The sequence below is a fragment of the Agelaius phoeniceus genome, chromosome 4, assembly GCF_051311805.1.
Source record: "Agelaius phoeniceus isolate bAgePho1 chromosome 4, bAgePho1.hap1, whole genome shotgun sequence".
In the NCBI taxonomy this organism is placed as follows: Eukaryota; Metazoa; Chordata; class Aves; order Passeriformes; family Icteridae; genus Agelaius; species Agelaius phoeniceus.
The window spans coordinates 25,678,224-25,695,938 of record NC_135268.1 but is presented as its reverse complement, the minus strand read 5'-3'; the positions used below and the strand labels follow the sequence as shown (position 1 = coordinate 25,695,938).

General features: G+C 40.4%; 1 protein-coding gene across 1 annotated transcript in view; it reads left to right on the top strand.

Moving 5' to 3' along the window:
- The window catches only part of LOC129120752 (transmembrane protease serine 11E-like), a 39,741-nt gene extending 23,144 nt beyond the window's left edge, over positions 1-16,597 (top strand). The window contains exons 5-10 of the mRNA XM_054633501.2: positions 2,084-2,247; positions 10,813-10,851; positions 12,823-13,018; positions 13,811-14,070; positions 14,808-14,950; positions 16,303-16,597. Of these exons, the coding sequence (XP_054489476.1) occupies positions 2,084-2,247; positions 10,813-10,851; positions 12,823-13,018; positions 13,811-14,070; positions 14,808-14,950; positions 16,303-16,464 (964 nt within the window). The 3' untranslated portion in view covers positions 16,465-16,597. The remainder of the gene's footprint in view (positions 1-2,083; positions 2,248-10,812; positions 10,852-12,822; positions 13,019-13,810; positions 14,071-14,807; positions 14,951-16,302) is intronic.
- Positions 16,598-17,715: the final 1,118 nt, after the last annotated feature.

The following is a 17,715-nucleotide window of genomic DNA, read 5'->3' as shown; positions in this document are numbered from 1 at the left end:
CACTTTGCAAAGAAACCTTGAATGTCTTCATAATCATAGACTAAAGCTACAAGACTAAGATCTAAGGTGCTGAATGTACTCCTCTTTGTTCTTACATGGTTTGTGACAACCTGCCTCTTCCTCGGCCTTAGCTTAATCCCCAGTTACATACAAGCTTTAAGGATATTTTTGATACTGTCTAGAGTGTTGCAAGCATAGGCAGAGTAATTTAGGGATCTGATAGGCCAATATGTAGGGATAGGTGGTATTTTTCATTACTTCTTTTCCCCAAGGACAGACTGAGGCACTTGTGATGTTTGCTGTGTTGGATGCAAGATTTGCATGCGCCAAAGCTTGTTTGCTTTTTCAGATATACACTCTTTATGCCTCTTCAAGGGCTTGGCTGCAAGTTCTTTTGAGCAGGGTCATGGTTGTGAATTTACTTGGAAAGGACTGTGTGTATTTTTTGGCTCAGTATAAGCAATGCACTAATAATAATGCCCTCTGCTCACTGAGAAAGACAATGCTAATCTTGACGAGGTGTCCTTGGCTCTGGATCTCTGCTATATAATAAGTGAATCAGGGTGGGCAGTACTTACCTGAGGGTTTCGAGAGGTGTGGTTTGCTTGCAAGAGTTGATATGGTAATTCCAGTGTGGCATAGCACAGGAAGAGGAGTGGGGGGGAGAGGTGAGGGAACACCTCAGAAATGCAGAGCAACACCCACAGTTGGATCAGATAATATCTGGAAAATAAACGAAGTGGCAATCATGCTGAAGTTGGAACAAATTGAAAAGACAGTCTGTTGAAAAGTTCACATACAACTTCTCAGTCTCAATTATGAGATCCTTGAGGCAAGGAGTGTGCCTTTCTGCTCACCTACGAACCACTTGGCATGCCTTGGTGTGCTTAAAGCATATGGCCTTTTCTTTCCCTTCACTGGCAATATCAGGAATGTCTGTTTCAATTTTGCACATGTTCCCTTCAAAGATTAAAGCCTGCTTGCATGAGTTCTGGATAAGCTGTCCGTCTTCTAGTTTTCCTTTATGTAATTACAAATTCCCAAGACAGTGATATATAACTAGGAGATCTTCTCTTTTCCTTTCCTATCCAAAGAAAGAGAAACCTGCTTTAAGTTCTCCCCCTGTATAAAGTAACTGTGATTTCATCTGTTGTGGCTTGTGTCTCATTGCTTCTTGGTTCAGGTGGGAGGAGGCACAGGAGAGAAGGTTCCTGGTGCAAGCTCTTACCTTCCCTTTGTGATGACCAGGGATAAGACATCTGCAAGTACAGAGCAAGATTTACTATGCCAGATTAGTCAGTTTGATGTTTGTAGTCTATCATTCCATCTCTTGCAGTATCTGATGCTTTAAGGAAAATGAAATACAACTACCAGGTGAATTCAACCTGTTACAAGACTTTTCTCCCTTTTCTTTCCTCTGATCTTACATTAAAATTGTGGAACTGTGTGTCTCAATGTGTGTGCTGCTTGCACTTTTCAATGAGGTGTTAAAGGCCCTTTTGTGATCCATCTCTCTGACTTTAATAAATATGCTGTGGGCATGCTGCCAAGTTTCATTTATTGTTGCACAACCTGAGGCTATTAGGAACATTCTCCAAGAGGGTGCTGTGGTGGAATTAGGTTGTGTGGTCTCTTCCCATGTCCCAAAAAGGTCCAAGTACCTTTTTGATGATGATGATTGTAAATTTTTATTCTGTGTATGTAGAGGGCCATTGAAAGGTCTGTGTAGATACTGTTAATCACCTATCTCATGTTTCCAAGTGCTGTTTATCCAGCTTTTCATTGCAATCAAATTCATTCCTTCCTCTCTTCTGTCTCAGGCATGTAGTCAGCGACTGCTTTTCGGACTCTATTATAAAATTGGTCTGGCCATTTGTTCACAGAAAGCATCATGCTGCCTTCTAGCCTATGATGCCTTTGACCATTCAGCATTCTTGGATTTCTTTTGGAAATTCCTTCTCACAAATGCTTGAAAATGTATCTAATCTTTTATGTTACATTGCCATTGCTAGAGGAGCTAAGATAAAAGCTAAGAAATGCAGAAGTGGGCTGGAGGTAACGAGACTCTTTCATTGGTTCATAGCCCAGATACTGATGGTGTGATGGCAGAGGCTTTGCTCACATTCTGGTTCTCCGCTACGGATTCCAGAGAAGCACTGCGGGAAAGAGTTGGGAAGATCTTACGGAGGGGCCTGAAAAGATATACAGGGCCTCTGCGGATAAATGTCCGATCTTCTTCCATCTCAAGTAAGTATGTCACATTTCTTTTAAAAGTAATTATTTCCATTTTCTGATTGATGGGACTTGGGTTTTTTCCATTTTGATGATAGCTTTTGATGTTACTGTGTCTGAATCCCCTCTAAATCTTAAAAATATGGATAACTGGGGGCAGTTACTTTGTGGTTTCTTAGTACAGCCTCAGCCTTCCTCCAAACTGCAGTACCAACTTTATGTTACTGTCATGGAGCTTGAAAGTGCAGGAAGTATATACAGACGACAAGGGGAAAGAACCAATGCACTGAAAAAAATAATATTTGGTGTGAAGATCAAAATCCTTGCAGATTTCCCAGAGGAAAGGGAAAGAAAGGCATAATGTTCTTATCTACATGACTTCTCAGGTAGAGATTTTCCCTTTTCACAAAGCAGACATAAATCTGCAGGATATGACCATTAACTGCATTAGACTACCTTCTACACTTTGGTTCTGCTACAGAATTTTTGTGCAGGCTTAGAATTTTGTCTCTGTCTTGGCTTCAGTTATATATAGCAATTTTTCTATGGGTCAAACTTTTCAAGGATGAGTTGCTGGTTGACAGCTAGGGACAGATACTTGCTCCATTTGTTTTTGCAGAACTGCTTGCTCCTAAGTGCAGGGGTGACAGTACAGTAATAGGGTGAGTGCTTGCTGCTTGCTGTTCCACACTAGACTACTTGAACCAGCAGAAATCTGCAGAGGTTAGACAGCTGTATTTAGAGAACAGGAAACCTGGGCTAGATTCCATACTGGATGGATCCAGACTTCCTCCCACTCAGAAATGAGCAGGAGCAACTTCTTGTTCCTCCTCTTGGTGCTTGAACTGGGCACGTATTTGCATTGTGGTAATGCAATGAAACTCAAATATGAGCTGTCACACTCCCATTGTTTCTTGATGGGCCAACCAGCCTTCCCCTTTGGAATAGCTCAGGATGATAGGTGACATCCCTCTGGGCAAGTACTCACCATTTCCCTGCAGTGTTGTTTATATGGCAGTAGCTCCTGTTCAACAAAGTGCACATGTAAATTCTCCCAGATAAAAATACTGTGTGGGTATCAGAGAGATTTGAAGATATTTGTTTTTGTTTACACAGTTGGGTGATGAGTTGGTGAATTTTGAATCTTCACTTTAATTTGATGCTTTACATAAAGGATAAAATTGGACAGAGTACACAAATTATTGTTAAAAAAGGACTGTGATCTTATCAAGTCAAGCTGCTCTTATTCAGTCTGGAAAATGTGGGAAGCAAATCAAAATTGTTTTAGTTGACCTTGAACTGCACCAGGAATGTTACAGTAATGCACTAATAGCTAATTAAAAAATTGGCTAATGCAATTGAATTGCAATAATTAATAAGTTTTCATTAAATAGTCTCAGTAAGAGATGGCATCTATATTACTTTATCCAAGTTGTGTGACAAACTTTGTGCTGCTTTTCTTGGCTCTCCCAGCCTAACAATAAAACACTGACTGCACAGGTCAGCTACTCATTACTGGACTAGCATTGTGCAAGGGCTATGAGTGACACAAAGGAACATAAACAATACCTTGGCATTTCTAAGAGACAACAATAAAAGGCTGTCCAAAAAAAAAATTTGATCTTTTTTGCTAATAGGATTTCAGCAGTGGTATGAAGCATAGGCCAGATCCTGAACGGTGTTGCCATTTCAGGTGGACTCAGGAGAAGAGTATAGAATGGAGAACTCCAGTGCTTTTAGAGGAGGTGCTGGTCTCAATTTATAAAACTCATTCCTCACACCAGGGAGAAGTGACAATTTTCAACAGATCCTAGAGGTCCAGAGAAGAATCTAGGTTTTGCCTTTTCTACTTTTCTCTCCCCTCCTGAAATATCTTGTCCACTATTAGTATTTAAACCATAAAACCTAAGAAGCCCTAGATTTTTTCCATGCTCTGCAGGCACCTTTCTAAATATTGCTTAATTTTACCTTTTTGCCAGCTGGAATCCTTATTTATCCTAAGGCATTTTCAGAATTACATTTTCATAATGGCTTGTAAAAAATCATTAACCTGTTCTTTGTAACCACCTTATCAAAATATTCTAATTTAGGGGCCATGACATAGCTCACTTTAGCTAAGCATAGCTCAGTAGTTGAACAAATCCAGGTCAGGCACTTATTTATATCACATGCTAGGGGGAGTCTGATAAAGGATACCTCCTTAAGTCTTCCTCCCCTGAAATAATCACCTTGTTGTTCAACACCATGTCTCAACCTGCGCTTCACTCACAAGTATTCGCCTTGAGAATCAGTTCCAACAAACTCCTCCAAACTGGGTGCTACACTTGGGACATTCAAGCTGCAGTTCAGGGCAGCACTACAACATTAAGAAGTCTGCCAGACCAGGGGTAGAACTTGCTTTACCTCTGCATTCCTGAGGACTGGGAATAAAGAGGGGATAAAGTCTACACTGACAATATTTTCTTAGTTTTTTTTTTTTTTTCTAAAATAGAGAGAAGCTTGATCATACGTATGTGAGAAAATAGAAAATGTGCAGAACTTCAAGGAAAACAACATAATACTGTCTCTGGTTTTTCTGTCACTAAACTGTAGATGTTCTTTACATAGGGCTGCAAAAATACATTTTTCTCAGAGTACCTTCAAATGTATTATTACTGGAGTTCCTGCTTTCTTATTTAGCTAGACATCAGAGTCCCCTGGTCAAGGATGGTTTACATCCACACATTCCCTCTGATTTTGATAGAAAATAAGAACTGATAGAATTCTTTGCACTGGTGTACAAACCCCACTAGAAGCCAAATTTTCAGAGAAGAACTAAGCAAACCTTCCCTGAAGAGCAGTGCAAGAGCAATCAAAGTAAGATATCAAAGTGTCAGATGGCTTGGAAACACCCATGTTAGGACTTGCTTTTCCACTGGCACTGAAAGAAGCTGTTGCAGTTTGCCTTCTGTATAGTTCTGGCAACAAAGAGTTCTCCTACAAGGCTGATTTATTTTCCTGAGGGTTTCTTGGTTAGAAGTAGAGTCACCTGACAGTCTGGATCCGTATTAAGTAAAGTGTAGAGCAGCTTGCCAGACTATTTCCCTTTGTCAGGTAGGTTGGAGGTATCCCAAAATGTATTTTTGGGAATGTACTTCTGATGTCAGAAAGAAGCTGGTTGCAAGATCACTGGCACTGTTCAAAGTGAGTAGGAAGGATTCCCATCTGTTGCACAGCCAAAGGTTTTGACCATGAATAATGAGTCATGAATTGGTTTTGATCAACAAGCCAACTGTTATTGTTTCTGTTCATCTGGAATCTGGGGCTTGCTAAAGCTCCTAACAACTACAAAGTACAGAACCTGGCAGACAGATTCTTACTTTATCGAGTCTTCTGTGGGAGTCATGCAGATGAGTGTCTGACAGGGTTGATGAGGAATGTTCCATGTCAAATAATGTATGGAGCAGTCTGGATAGTTGCCCTTTATCAGCCACAACAGCATCTCTGGGGAGTGGAACTGAACATACACCTGTACATTGGGAGACAGTGGAGATCTGATATTCCTCCACTTTGAGGTCACTAGTTTGGCACAAGGTGATACATTTCAGTAAGAGCCTAGAGAGAATGATTGAAATGTATTTTAAAATTAGTATTTTGCAAGGATATGCTTATGATAAAGGCATTAAGCACAAAGTCATCTTGACCTCTCTTCTCATGACCCAGATGCATGAATTTAATTGATTTTCTCACTCAAACCTTGGTTTTTCCCTGCCTTATCTGCAGAGGTTGAGAGCAATTTGGGCTGCCTTTACTGTAGTAAGACATTGATTGCAGCTCAGGCATGAGTGTAGGTCAGGAAGAAAAGTAATGCTAAAAATCATATCTGTTTTGATGCCTGCTACAGAACTGTACATAGCAGATCCCTCCTCAGGCTGCAGGACAACCAGATGGAGCTGTGAGGTATGGACCTATGTCTGCCTCATGGACAGGATCAAGATGCTGATGGGGGACAGTGGAGGGAGTGACAGATGTGAGGACAGGGGCAGTGAACACCAGCAGGGAGGGAACAGCTGGGTGACAGGGACAATTAGAGGCACAAAGCAGTTGTTGTGTCTCTATCAGGTTACTCTACTCCGTTGAAGGAATGAGAATTGCATCACCTGTATCTAAGCCATGTTTTGCTACTTCTACAAGGGCGCATAAATCTGGAGAGGTAATTCCTGTTGAGAGCAGTGAGAATATTGGAAGGTTAATGGAGACACATTTTAGGATGTATGAACTATGTAACCACACAACAGCATGCCTTTCCTGCTAAACCCAGAGCTCATGTTTTGCCATCTTTCAGGAAACTCCTGCACTTCGTTTAAGGTACAGTTTTTGGAACAGAACCGAATCTGTTGTTCAGTGCTCTCATTCCCATTTCCCCCAGTACTTCAGACCTTTGTGGTCTTCACTGTAATTAAAGAGCATTAGGGTAGAGCTATTAGCCCCACCTCTGTCTGCACTGCAGGACATGCACTCTGTGACATTGCTCTCAGCTGCCCAGTTTGGTGACCTACTAAAACTTGCCAGTGATCCTCTTTTTGCCTGCATGTGCAACTGCTACCCTGCATAAGTCTGGGTGAGGCCTCTGTTTCTGATGTAGCTGAGAATTTTGTAATTCTCACTCCTTTCAAGAAAGTTGTTATTATAATGGGGTGAAGGACAGTGGGAAAAATGCTGTCTCTGCTCCCTGGTGCATTTCCCAAACTTGTGCTTCAAATGCATTTCCAAGAATGTGTTAAAAGTATTGAAGCACGTACTCTTTCATTTCCTCCATTTATATCCCTTTTAAGATAATCTCTACCTTACCTTCTCTGTATGAAAAAACATCTTAGACCAGCAAGATGCAGGAACTTGATATAGTAGAGGATGGAACATGCAGTTTGCTTTTGAGACTAGAAGTTATGTTTTCACATCTAGAAAATCTGCAAGTGTAGACACCTATAAAGAAAAATCAAGTTTCTTTTATGAATCAGCACCTGTGAAAAATTCTGTAATTGGGTAAAACTGCATCAGATTTTTAAAGCATGTATCATCTTTAATTTTGCAGCCATCTCTGGCCCTTTCTATGCTGAAAATGCATAATATCACCTAATAATTCATTTGGTTGCCTTGCTTCTGCTATGTCAATTTAATGTCTGCTACTCTTACATCATAGAGTTCTGTCTGATCTTTTCCTTTTAACATAAACACTGAACTCTGTGGATAACATGAAATGAGGCGGTGCGCACACAACTGGTTCCTCTGATGCAGTGACACTGACAGTATTTAGAGATGTAGCAAAGTGAGCACATTTTTCCATAGGAATCTCTGAACCCCTCACAGATAAGATGTCCCATTCACTCTGCAGTTAGCTATGAACGTTTCCTTCCATGTTTGCTCAGACACATATGCTGAGGAGTAAAAGAGTTCTTTACTGATTATTTATTAGCCTTAAATAAGTTAATCAGAAATTAAGAATTTAGGTGTGTTTTAGAGTTATTTTGTTTAATAAATATAAAAAATAACTATATTAACAAAATTGCTTGTCCAGTTGGAGAACAGAGCCCTCTTCTAAGAGATGGAATTCCTAAGCTGCATTTCAATAGATTTCTGCCATTTTAATTTAAACATACATTTTATCATTAAAGTTAAGCAAGCTTGAATTCATTAGCAATTTCCATTTTACAGGTATTCAACGCAGGTTCAAGTCGAACTTGTTTACAGTAGAAGCTTGAACACTCTTTTCCTAAATGTGGCACAAACAACTACTTTTGCAGCCATATGTGGTTGGGACAAGATATGACACTTTAATTGTTACTAATTGATGCTTTTTCTTGGTAGTGCAAACAACTAGGGCAACTAGTAAATGAGCAGGGCAGCGAAATTTTCTCTCGTGCCTTACAAGTGACTGCTTCAAGGCAGGGCTTGCAACATAAAGGCTGGCACAATATGAACATCTGTGCTCTTCAACAGGCCAAAATATGAAGCTGGTAACAAATGAAGGCAAGCCCCTGGCAAGGTAAACCAGTAAGGAACTTTATTTTCAGTGGTATCATGTAACCCAGAGTGTTCCCTGCTTTTGATCTACTGTGAGCTCAGCTTATCTGAAAATAGGGTCAGTTACTTCAGTTTTCCAAACATGTGCATGTGCTCTGTGTTTGAGACCCTACCCTAGTGAATACAGCACTGAATTTGCTAACAGTAATTAAAACAGGGTATCACTGGCCTTTTTCCTTCAGCAGGGGATGGGTAGGAGAGTATAGCAGTTGCACAGTAGTGATATAAGACATGCCGACATTCAGAGCTGTACAGACTGGCAGTGTGTCTGTGGAAGGCTTGTTTCTCCAATTACACAGAAGTTGATCCAGCTGGAAGCAATGGGTAAAATTTTGGCCATGTGAGGTTTGTACTTTCTTCTAGGTGCCTGATACAAAGGCAAACAGAGATAGATGCAGGTGCCTTGCAGAGCACCTGTGACTCACAGCAAAACTCGATGCAGTGGGAACATGCCAATTGAATTGCTTCCGGCACTGCACTTGAACAAGCTGGTTGCTCCTTTTGTCTTCTCAATGAGCTTTGCAACATAATGTAAGTGATAATAATTGGCTGCAGGCTTTATAATTATGAATGATGAGGTAAATGTCTCTCCACCCAGAGAAAAGCTAAAAAACATTGTTGTCAGTATTGCACTTAAAGGCAAAAGGTCCTCTTTCATTGTGAATTACATTTGTTGGTTTCTTACCAGTTTATAAAGTAGTGGTGTGACTCAAATGATGAACTAGTTCTGAAGGTTGTATGAATTTCTAGGAAAACACTGGCTCATCATAGTTGAAAGAAACAAGTAGGGCTAGATTTTTCAAAGCACTTCTAGCCAATATAAATGTACAGGGGAAGTGGCCAAAGCCTTAGTACAATTTAGCAAACAGTAATGTTTACACCACCACTGAATCCCTCTGCTGACCTAGCTTTTGCTCTGTGGTGTTATTCCATTTTGATGTAAGGGGTCTAGGAGACACCCAACCATATAATCCAGGGAAATTCACAGAATACAACTAGTGTTACTGAAATGCTAAAGTAGTGTATTTTTAATGTTTTCTTCCTTTTTTCATATGAATTGAGAAAATACAAATGAGCATTTTTATTTGAAAGAGGACCTTGGAAGTTGTGTCCTGCCTACCAGTGAAATGTAATTATCTTCATCATGTGAACAGTTCCTGTTCATAGTGAATAAGACTTCATTTCTTTCTACAGTGAATAGACTGTGCTGCTATATAAATGTCCAACTTTAACTAATCTCCCATCTTTATAAAATAAAGCAGTGGTTGCACACACACATGCCAGCCCTAGCACTGCCTTTGGTCTGTAACATTCCCTGCAGACAAGCTGTACATGTGCTGCAGTTCTGCTTGTTTCCTTTATTCTATCACAATCTGCTTACTGTCACATTAAGAAATGAGTGAGCACACATCTGGTACTGGTGGATTGCAAACAGACAATTCACCCAGCATACCTGAGGGAGTGTCAAGCCTGCATGCAAAACACATGAGATACAAACCCAACAGATGACAAGTGTGAGCCAGAGCCCTTTGCATTCAAAAGGGACTCCTCCTGACTTGGTGTGGTTTTGGCTCAAAACTAGCATATTATTCTGTGTAGCAGTAAAGAGAAAGGAAAGAATTGGATAAGGATAGGGATTTGCTGAGAAAGCCTATCCAGACACAATATATGAAGTTGTTGACACCAGTATAGAATCACAATATAAATAAAAAACTATATTGAAATTATGATTTTTTTTTAAATTAGTAATATTTTAAAAATGGTTAGTAATATTTTAAAATGGTTTTGAGTGCTGGAAACTACAGTGGTAGCTCTAGTGAAAAACAGCATTCTGGAAGAAAAGGGGTAGATTTAAATCCTGAGCCAATGCTTGCTATTGTCAGCAAGGGCATGCCATATTTTCAGTGAACATACAATATGGGTGTTAAAGGAGGGAATGTATTGCAAGCCCCTGCTGTGCCATGCAATAAATTGCTATGAACTATCTATTTTAGTAATATTAGTGTACCAATAAGATAGAAGAAAGGAGAGTGAGCCACTGCTATTGTAAGCTTCCATTGCTGCATTGAAGTGAGTGCCTTCTGATCTTGAAGAGGGCACAGACTACCAGATCTTCTCTGGCCCTCTCTTGGATGTAATATGTGAACTGTTGATTTTTTTTTTTTTTTTTGCAAAAAAGAGGAGCTTCAAAAATTTCCACCATAACAATTTCTCCCCAGTAAAATTGTAGATCTTGAGTAATACAAGATTTGTTTTGTCCATACTCCCCTCCAGAAACACTGAGGGCCAGCAAGATGGGCTGGATGGGTGCCTGGTCCTCAGACAACACTGCAGAGGAGGCCAGCAGCCAGCACATGAACACGAGCACATATGAGCTACCCTGGTTTCTCCAGCAGCTCCCACAGCCATGCCTCCTGTGTGCTCTGTGCTCAAATAGCTGTCAGAGGGATGACCATGAGGATGGGGAACCTTGTCTGTGCTAGCCTGGCCTTACCCTGATTGTTTGTTTCTTTGTTTCAGATGTGGAGCCAGTAAGAGCAGAAGCCATCTTCAATGACAGTAAGTGAGGCTTTTTTTAAACATCAGAAATCTCATCTCCAGCTTTTAAAATTAGCGTCAAGAGTCTCTGAGCACTTTTCCTGGCCCTTAAGAGCCTTTTCTCATCCTTCTGTCTAATGAATGTAACCTTGTACTCTCAGAAATTGGAACTTTGTAATTTTCTTTAGCACCCATTGAAAGGAGAGAGGTACCACAAGGAAAAGTAAAGAAGTTACATCAGCCTGTGATTATAATCAAAATGTTCTGGAATTTGGAATGGCTGACAGCAGAAAATTGTTCCTCATGGAAATATACGGAAATGTGACTGGTTTTCTCAATGCATTGCTGTAGGGGTTAGATAGAGAGACCTTGTTTTAGAGACGTTTTTTAAGTTTTCAGAGAAAGAGGTCAGCTTGCTTGGAGATAATATAGTGATAAAAGCTATCTTTGCTTACAAGTTGTGTTTCTTTTAACTCTGAGAAGGTTTGATCAGGTGATTAGCAATAAGCTGTCAAACAATTGAAGATTAAATTACATCACTTTTTGGGTCTGATGTAGGTGCTGGTGTTCTGGGACACTGATAGAACGGAGTTTATTCCCTGTGTTTTGAACATTGACTGCTCAGGTGGTTGATAGGATTGTGCAGTTTTAGGACCGGTTACCGAGGATTACAAAGAGCTTCCAGGAGGGAAAACTGTTTGTTCAGACAGTCTTGTGAACTATGGTATATTCTGAAGTTTGTCTTTTACACAAAACTTTTGGACAGGTTTCACTGATTTCCTTCATTTTGGTTTTAAATATCAGAAGAGGGCAGACTCTACACTGAGCTCACGAAGTCCTCAATGTGGTGTAACTTTTCTTTCTTTTTCTAAATTTATGAACAGCTTTCAGTCTGCTGTAGTATTCCTGCCACTTTTGACCATGAAGTACTGTTAGCATAATGTTGTGCAGATCCTAGCATGAAAGGGATGAGATAACACTCTCTGTGGCTCCAGTTTTTAACTTCTGAGGACTTCAAGGGCCCTGGGGCTGGCAGCTCCTCAGTGATGAATTACCAAGTTCTGTTTTGGCCCCCTCCCAGGTCACTGTCCGGGAGATAAGCCATGCAGCAATGGTTTGGGCTGTGTGATCACTATGCAAATAATTCTCATTCCTGTTTCTTTTTCAATTAATTGGGATAGTCCTGTGTGTCAACTTTCCTAATGTCTAGCTGAAATTGGGACCTGGATGAAAACTAGTGGGTCTTGGTCCAGGTAGGATGGATTTGATGCTGTTTGGATGGGAGAAGACGGCTGAAGTAGGTCTGTTCATTGAGGAAGTTTCTAAAGCTATACAGGAGCTTTGGCTGCTCCTGAATATCCTGAGTTTAATTGCTGAAACTATGGATATTTCAACTTCTCTCTGGGTTTGGATAAAAATGCTTGTTTTGTGTCATGGATGCATACCATGCTGGAGGTATCCATGCCTTTTGTCATCTCTGGTTGGAGTAGTGTGATGCTCTTTGCTTGAAGTGCCTCTCCAGGTCCACTTGCAGACTGCAGTGATCAGTTGCCTGTCTCCAGGTGACATCTTGCTGATGTAATCTGTGTGCATGCATGGTAAAACCCCAGGACTTAGATCATTCCCATTCCAGGTTTTGCCTTTTTCATATTTTATCCTATGAGAAATTACCTGAGACATTAAAGTTGGCAATGCCTCTATTTGGGAATTGTCTTGGGTGCGTGGTGAAGGTTTTGATTCCTGAGTCATGCTGCTCACACAGCTAAGCCTGAATGTTTGACCATCATGGCTTTCCATGATAGTCAGTTGTGCATGGGTTGTGCATGAGGAGCTCGGATTTGGGGGCACTGGTGGAAGCTATGTTTTCTTGTTGATGTCAATACATTTTTACAGAACATAGGTGGTGTGGAATTTTTCATATGTTTTCCACAGCCATTCGCAGGATTTCCTAAACAAAAGAATAGCTAATACTGTCTTTGTCCTTCCTGACAGTCTGTGGGTTACGGCAGAACAGATCAGTCAAGTCCATGACAAAATCCTCATCGCTGCGAATCGTCGGTGGATTGTCCTCTGCAGAGACCGGGGACTGGCCGTGGCAGGCCAGTCTGCAGTACAACAACATCCATCGCTGTGGTGCAACGCTCATCAGCAACACGTGGCTGGTGTCTGCAGCTCACTGCTTCAGAGAGTAAGTTCCCGCCTTAGAATCTGCAGCAGAATGTGCCCCTTCTGTATCAAGTTGTGTGGTTTTGCAGATTTGCACCACACCCCTGACTCTTTCCCAGACAAACAATTTTGGAAGAGAAAAGTCAGAGTTAAGTAGGCCCATCAGCTGGATGTTTCAATGAGAAATTAAAGACTGGCCCTCAGGAGCAGAACTGGCAATTTTATGAGTAATAATCAATAGTCACTTGGCGTACTGACCAAAAAAGTGAAGAAAAGGCAAGGTGAGTGAAATGGTGGAGTATTTGTTTCCTGTTATATTTGACATTTCTTAAATGAATGCCTTTGTGTTACAATGGGGTTGCTGCCATTGCAGACTGCTACCAACAGCTACCATCCCATGTTCCTGCCCCTCTGCTCACCCATGCACTCCCAGCATTTTTTGTTTAAAGCATGGCAACTGTGAAGCTGCAAGGTACTTTAAGATGGAACAGTTGGTGGAACAGATTATCAATGTGCAAAAAGAGTGAGGGAAATGAAGAGTTTACAGCAGAAGAGCTTTTGGATTTGATGACACCCTATGGCCACACAATGGTTAGATAAGGGACAAGGAACAGGGGAGGAGTACAAGACTATGGCTGAGGATGGAATGCAGGAGTGCCCTCTTCTAGCAGCAGCCCACAGTTCTGTTATGGAAAGTGATGGATGCCATAACTGTCTAGTAGGTAGCTAGCTTGAAGGAGTTTTACAGTACAAATTTAAAGTCCCAAACATATAATTTGCAGCAAAATACTTATAGCACTCTTACCTTTTTCAGCATGACTCACCCTCAGAAGTGGACTGCTACTTTTGGAGCTCTTTTGAAGCCACCAAGCCTGAAGCGATCAGTCAAGACAATTATTATTCATGAGAAGTACCTGTACCCAGAGCACGACTACGACATTGCGCTAGTGCAGCTCTCCAAGCGCGTGGAGTTCACGAGCAGCATACACCGGGTCTGTCTGCCAGAGCCATCTCAGACCTTTCCCTACAATATTTATGCTGTCATCACAGGCTGGGGAGCTCTCACCAATGATGGTGAGTTCTGAGTCTGCCAGGTGACCTGCATGGGCCGTAAACAGCAGCTCTGAGTGAACTGATATGACTTCTGTAGCCTCATGCGATATTACAGCAAGCCTAGGTTTGTTTAGTTGTAGGCATCAGTTTCTTTTTCTAAAACTTGAGTGGATAAAGACAGAACTACAGTCCACTGGAGCAAAAAAAAAGAAGACTCTTCTGTTTTCCCAGCCTTTCCATTTTGTATTGTAAATTCTTAAGACACATAGTCCAGCCATGCATGTGTTTAATTTTGCCAGCACTAGTCAGAAGCTACAGATAACTGTGAGCTTTCAGGTAAATGTGCAGAGTGAGCTGTGAATTACCCAAGCTTACACTCTCACCAGACCACACTAAGAGTACATTTAGTAATGGAATCAAGACGTCTTTATTTTGTATCATCTGCTCAAATTGCTAGGTAATTTGTGTTCCATGAAACATGGAATTTGTGTTATGGAACATGTGTAAAATATATGACTTTACACTTAAGGCACTGTGTACCATGTGATCATTACTTCAGTCTTAATGGTTCCTAAGTGAGTCTGTGATTCTATGTACTTTCTCCTTAAGAGCCTGACCTAGGCAGATCAACAAGCAAAACCCCCACATTAAACCAAGTCAAGCTGGTCCTCCATAAGAGGACATTAAACACTCCTCCTGTATATTAACTACTGCAAAGTAATTATGTTGATAAATACCCACATTGTATTTTCTTTCAGGTCCAGCCCCAAATGCTCTTCAGGAGGCAACAGTGAAACTTATTGACTCAGATACTTGCAACAGAAAAGAAGTGTATGATGGGGACATAACACCTAGGATGTTGTGTGCGGGATACTTGGAAGGAGGAGTAGATGCTTGTCAGGTAATTGTAACTGAAAATTAGAAAGGAAAACTATTTTAATGCTGACTGCAGTATCTGGTTGACCACATCTTAATGGACAGTGTATTAGTCCTTTAAATAGGCTCCATTCGAACAGGAATTTAGGTGTAAAGTGAAATAGCATTTAGTACACATCATTTAGCACTAAATGCTGTTATACTAATTATGAGCTAAAAATTAAATGTCTTAAGTAGCTAACATCAGAGATCTGTAGAGATGAGAAGGAAGAAGGTTAGGAATGTTAAGTTACCAGAAAAAATGGACTGTCACTTACTGAAATTAAATTCTGGCCTGGATCACATCATAACAAATCTGTTACAATGTGATCTTTGGTAACAGACTTGGCTCAGTGAAAGGAAAACTGTCTGAAACAAAGATAACTATAAGGAAGGTAGGTGTAAAAGAATGGGAAGGAAATATGCATGCTGTAGGTTTGCAAACATTTCAAGGAAATGCTTATGTTCAAAGAAAAATATTTCCATAGTGTTAACTTTTAAAAAAATAACTTCTATTTATGTTATTTTTAAACAATTTACTCTTAAAGTGCTGATTTAATACAGACTCTTCCCTTAATCCCAGTCCTACTGATTTTTGCACAAAGACAAACTCCCTTCAGAGTAAGCCTGGGAAGCTCATTCCTCTGTTCCTGGCTCAGCACAGAAAAGACCTAAGCAGAAGGGTGCAACTGCTGTTTAGTTCAGTAAATAATTTTGGTGAAAGTTGGGGAATTTGGTCTGTTGTGTGAGGATTGCCTCTCAGTCTGTAAAGTTTCCAGTTTAATTATTATTACCATGTCATACTATTAACAGTATCAAATTTGAGCCTTGGAAAGTGGATAATACCTTAAGGAGATATCATCTAACTAGAAGACCAAGTTCTTGATCAAAGCTCAAAGCAAAAAGGAGCTCTAAGCACATTTTTAAATGTTATTGCTGAAAGTGACTAAAATTGTTTATTTTAAGAATAGCAATTCCTATTAAAATGTGTTAAAAAAAAGGTTCATGCTCTCTTAGGTTGCTGCCTATACTGGTGTTTCCATACCCTGTACTAGGAAGAAGACAAGGCAGGTGGGAAGCAGTGTTATCACAAAACAGAACAGAAGCTTTTTGTTAGGTTTTTTTACCAAAACAGAGGTCAGGAGGTGGTCTGGCAAACAGGAAAATGCCACAGACTTCTGACTCAAGTTTCAGAAACAGCCTGGATTCTGCATAAATGGTTTCTCTTGAAATACTGCTTGTTAACTTCTCTTATAGGACAGGCACTCCTGTCTATGGAGAGAATTGTATTTTCTCTTCTGATCAATTAAATATTTTTTCCCCCTCCTCTTTTTCTAGGGGGACTCTGGGGGACCACTGGTTACTCCAGACTCTAGACTGATGTGGTACCTCGTGGGAATAGTGAGCTGGGGAGATGAATGTGCCAAGCCAAATAAACCTGGAGTTTACACACGAGTGACTTATTTCCGTGACTGGATTACCACAAAAACAGGCATCTAATTCCAAAGTAAAAAATGGATTTAACTACATAGATTACATGTATCTCATATTTGTCTGTAATTCTGAAAGGTTATTTTTTAGTAGATATATTCCTATGTAATTTTGGTTGAAGCAACCTTAGTCCACAGCAAGCGCTATCTTTGCTGTCAGAGACACTAACCCCTTCTGAATTCATGCTAAATGTATGAAATTGTCTGCCTCATCTTCGAGCTGTGAAACTTTCTCCCTTACCAGAAATTATGAACTGGCATCATTAAAATTATGTTTAAAAGCTACCAATTTACCTGCTTTATAAATGCAAACATTTTCCAGTGGAAAAAAAAGGGAAAAAAAGAAATTTTTCTTCAGCCACGGGCAATTTTCCTCCTCCAATGAAGCAAATGCTGTCACAGCTGTGTTTCTAGCAAAGTGGACCCTTGATGATTATTCTTGTTACGGACTATCTTCTGCACTGACTCCAGCTGAGAAACTGGCTCACCTTACTCTGTGGCCTTGGTAACTAAAAGTGGATCAGCAGGACTGAGGTTAGGTCCTAGTTAAAGAAAAGGAGGATTTCTGTGCTTGCAGTAGGTTAGAAGGGGAAAGAGAAAAGCTTGATGTTCTTATTGCAAAGCACATTTTAAACAGGAATGTTTTTGTGGATTCTGTGAAGTTCAAGTTGCTTGAAGTTGCTATTGTGGAAGTGCTTCATCACAACATTGTGCTGCTACCTCTGTATCTGTTGTCTTCTAGATCTACTCTGTTCAACACATAGTATGCTTAAGATGCAGAAACACAAGCTCTACCCAAACTGTTTTTTTTTTTTTTTAAGTGTGCCCCCATGAACAATCTCACTAGAAATAAATATAGCATTTAAATTTGTTGTAAAGGAAAAAAAAAATTGCCACAAATGAACTGGGAACTACCTTTTCTGATCAAGAAACATCACGCTTTTCCAAGGGTGTGCCAGCCAGCCAAAACCATCTCACTGCAAAGCAAGTGATTACTGATACTTCACTGATGGATTCATCTCTGCCATGAATGAATATGATCCTGAATATGAATGCCTTATGAGGATGAAGAGTAATTTCATATTAAAGAACAGTCCCAATAAGAACTTCAGAGTAAATGCAATCCTTACACACTGGTTAAGCACTTTTCCTATTTCTGTGCACAACCTCTCATGGAGTGTTGGTGGAAGGAGGTCCTTTAGAGCCAAAGCCTTCAATGTGGGGATCCAAAATATCACCTGTAGTTTTCAAATGGCCACTG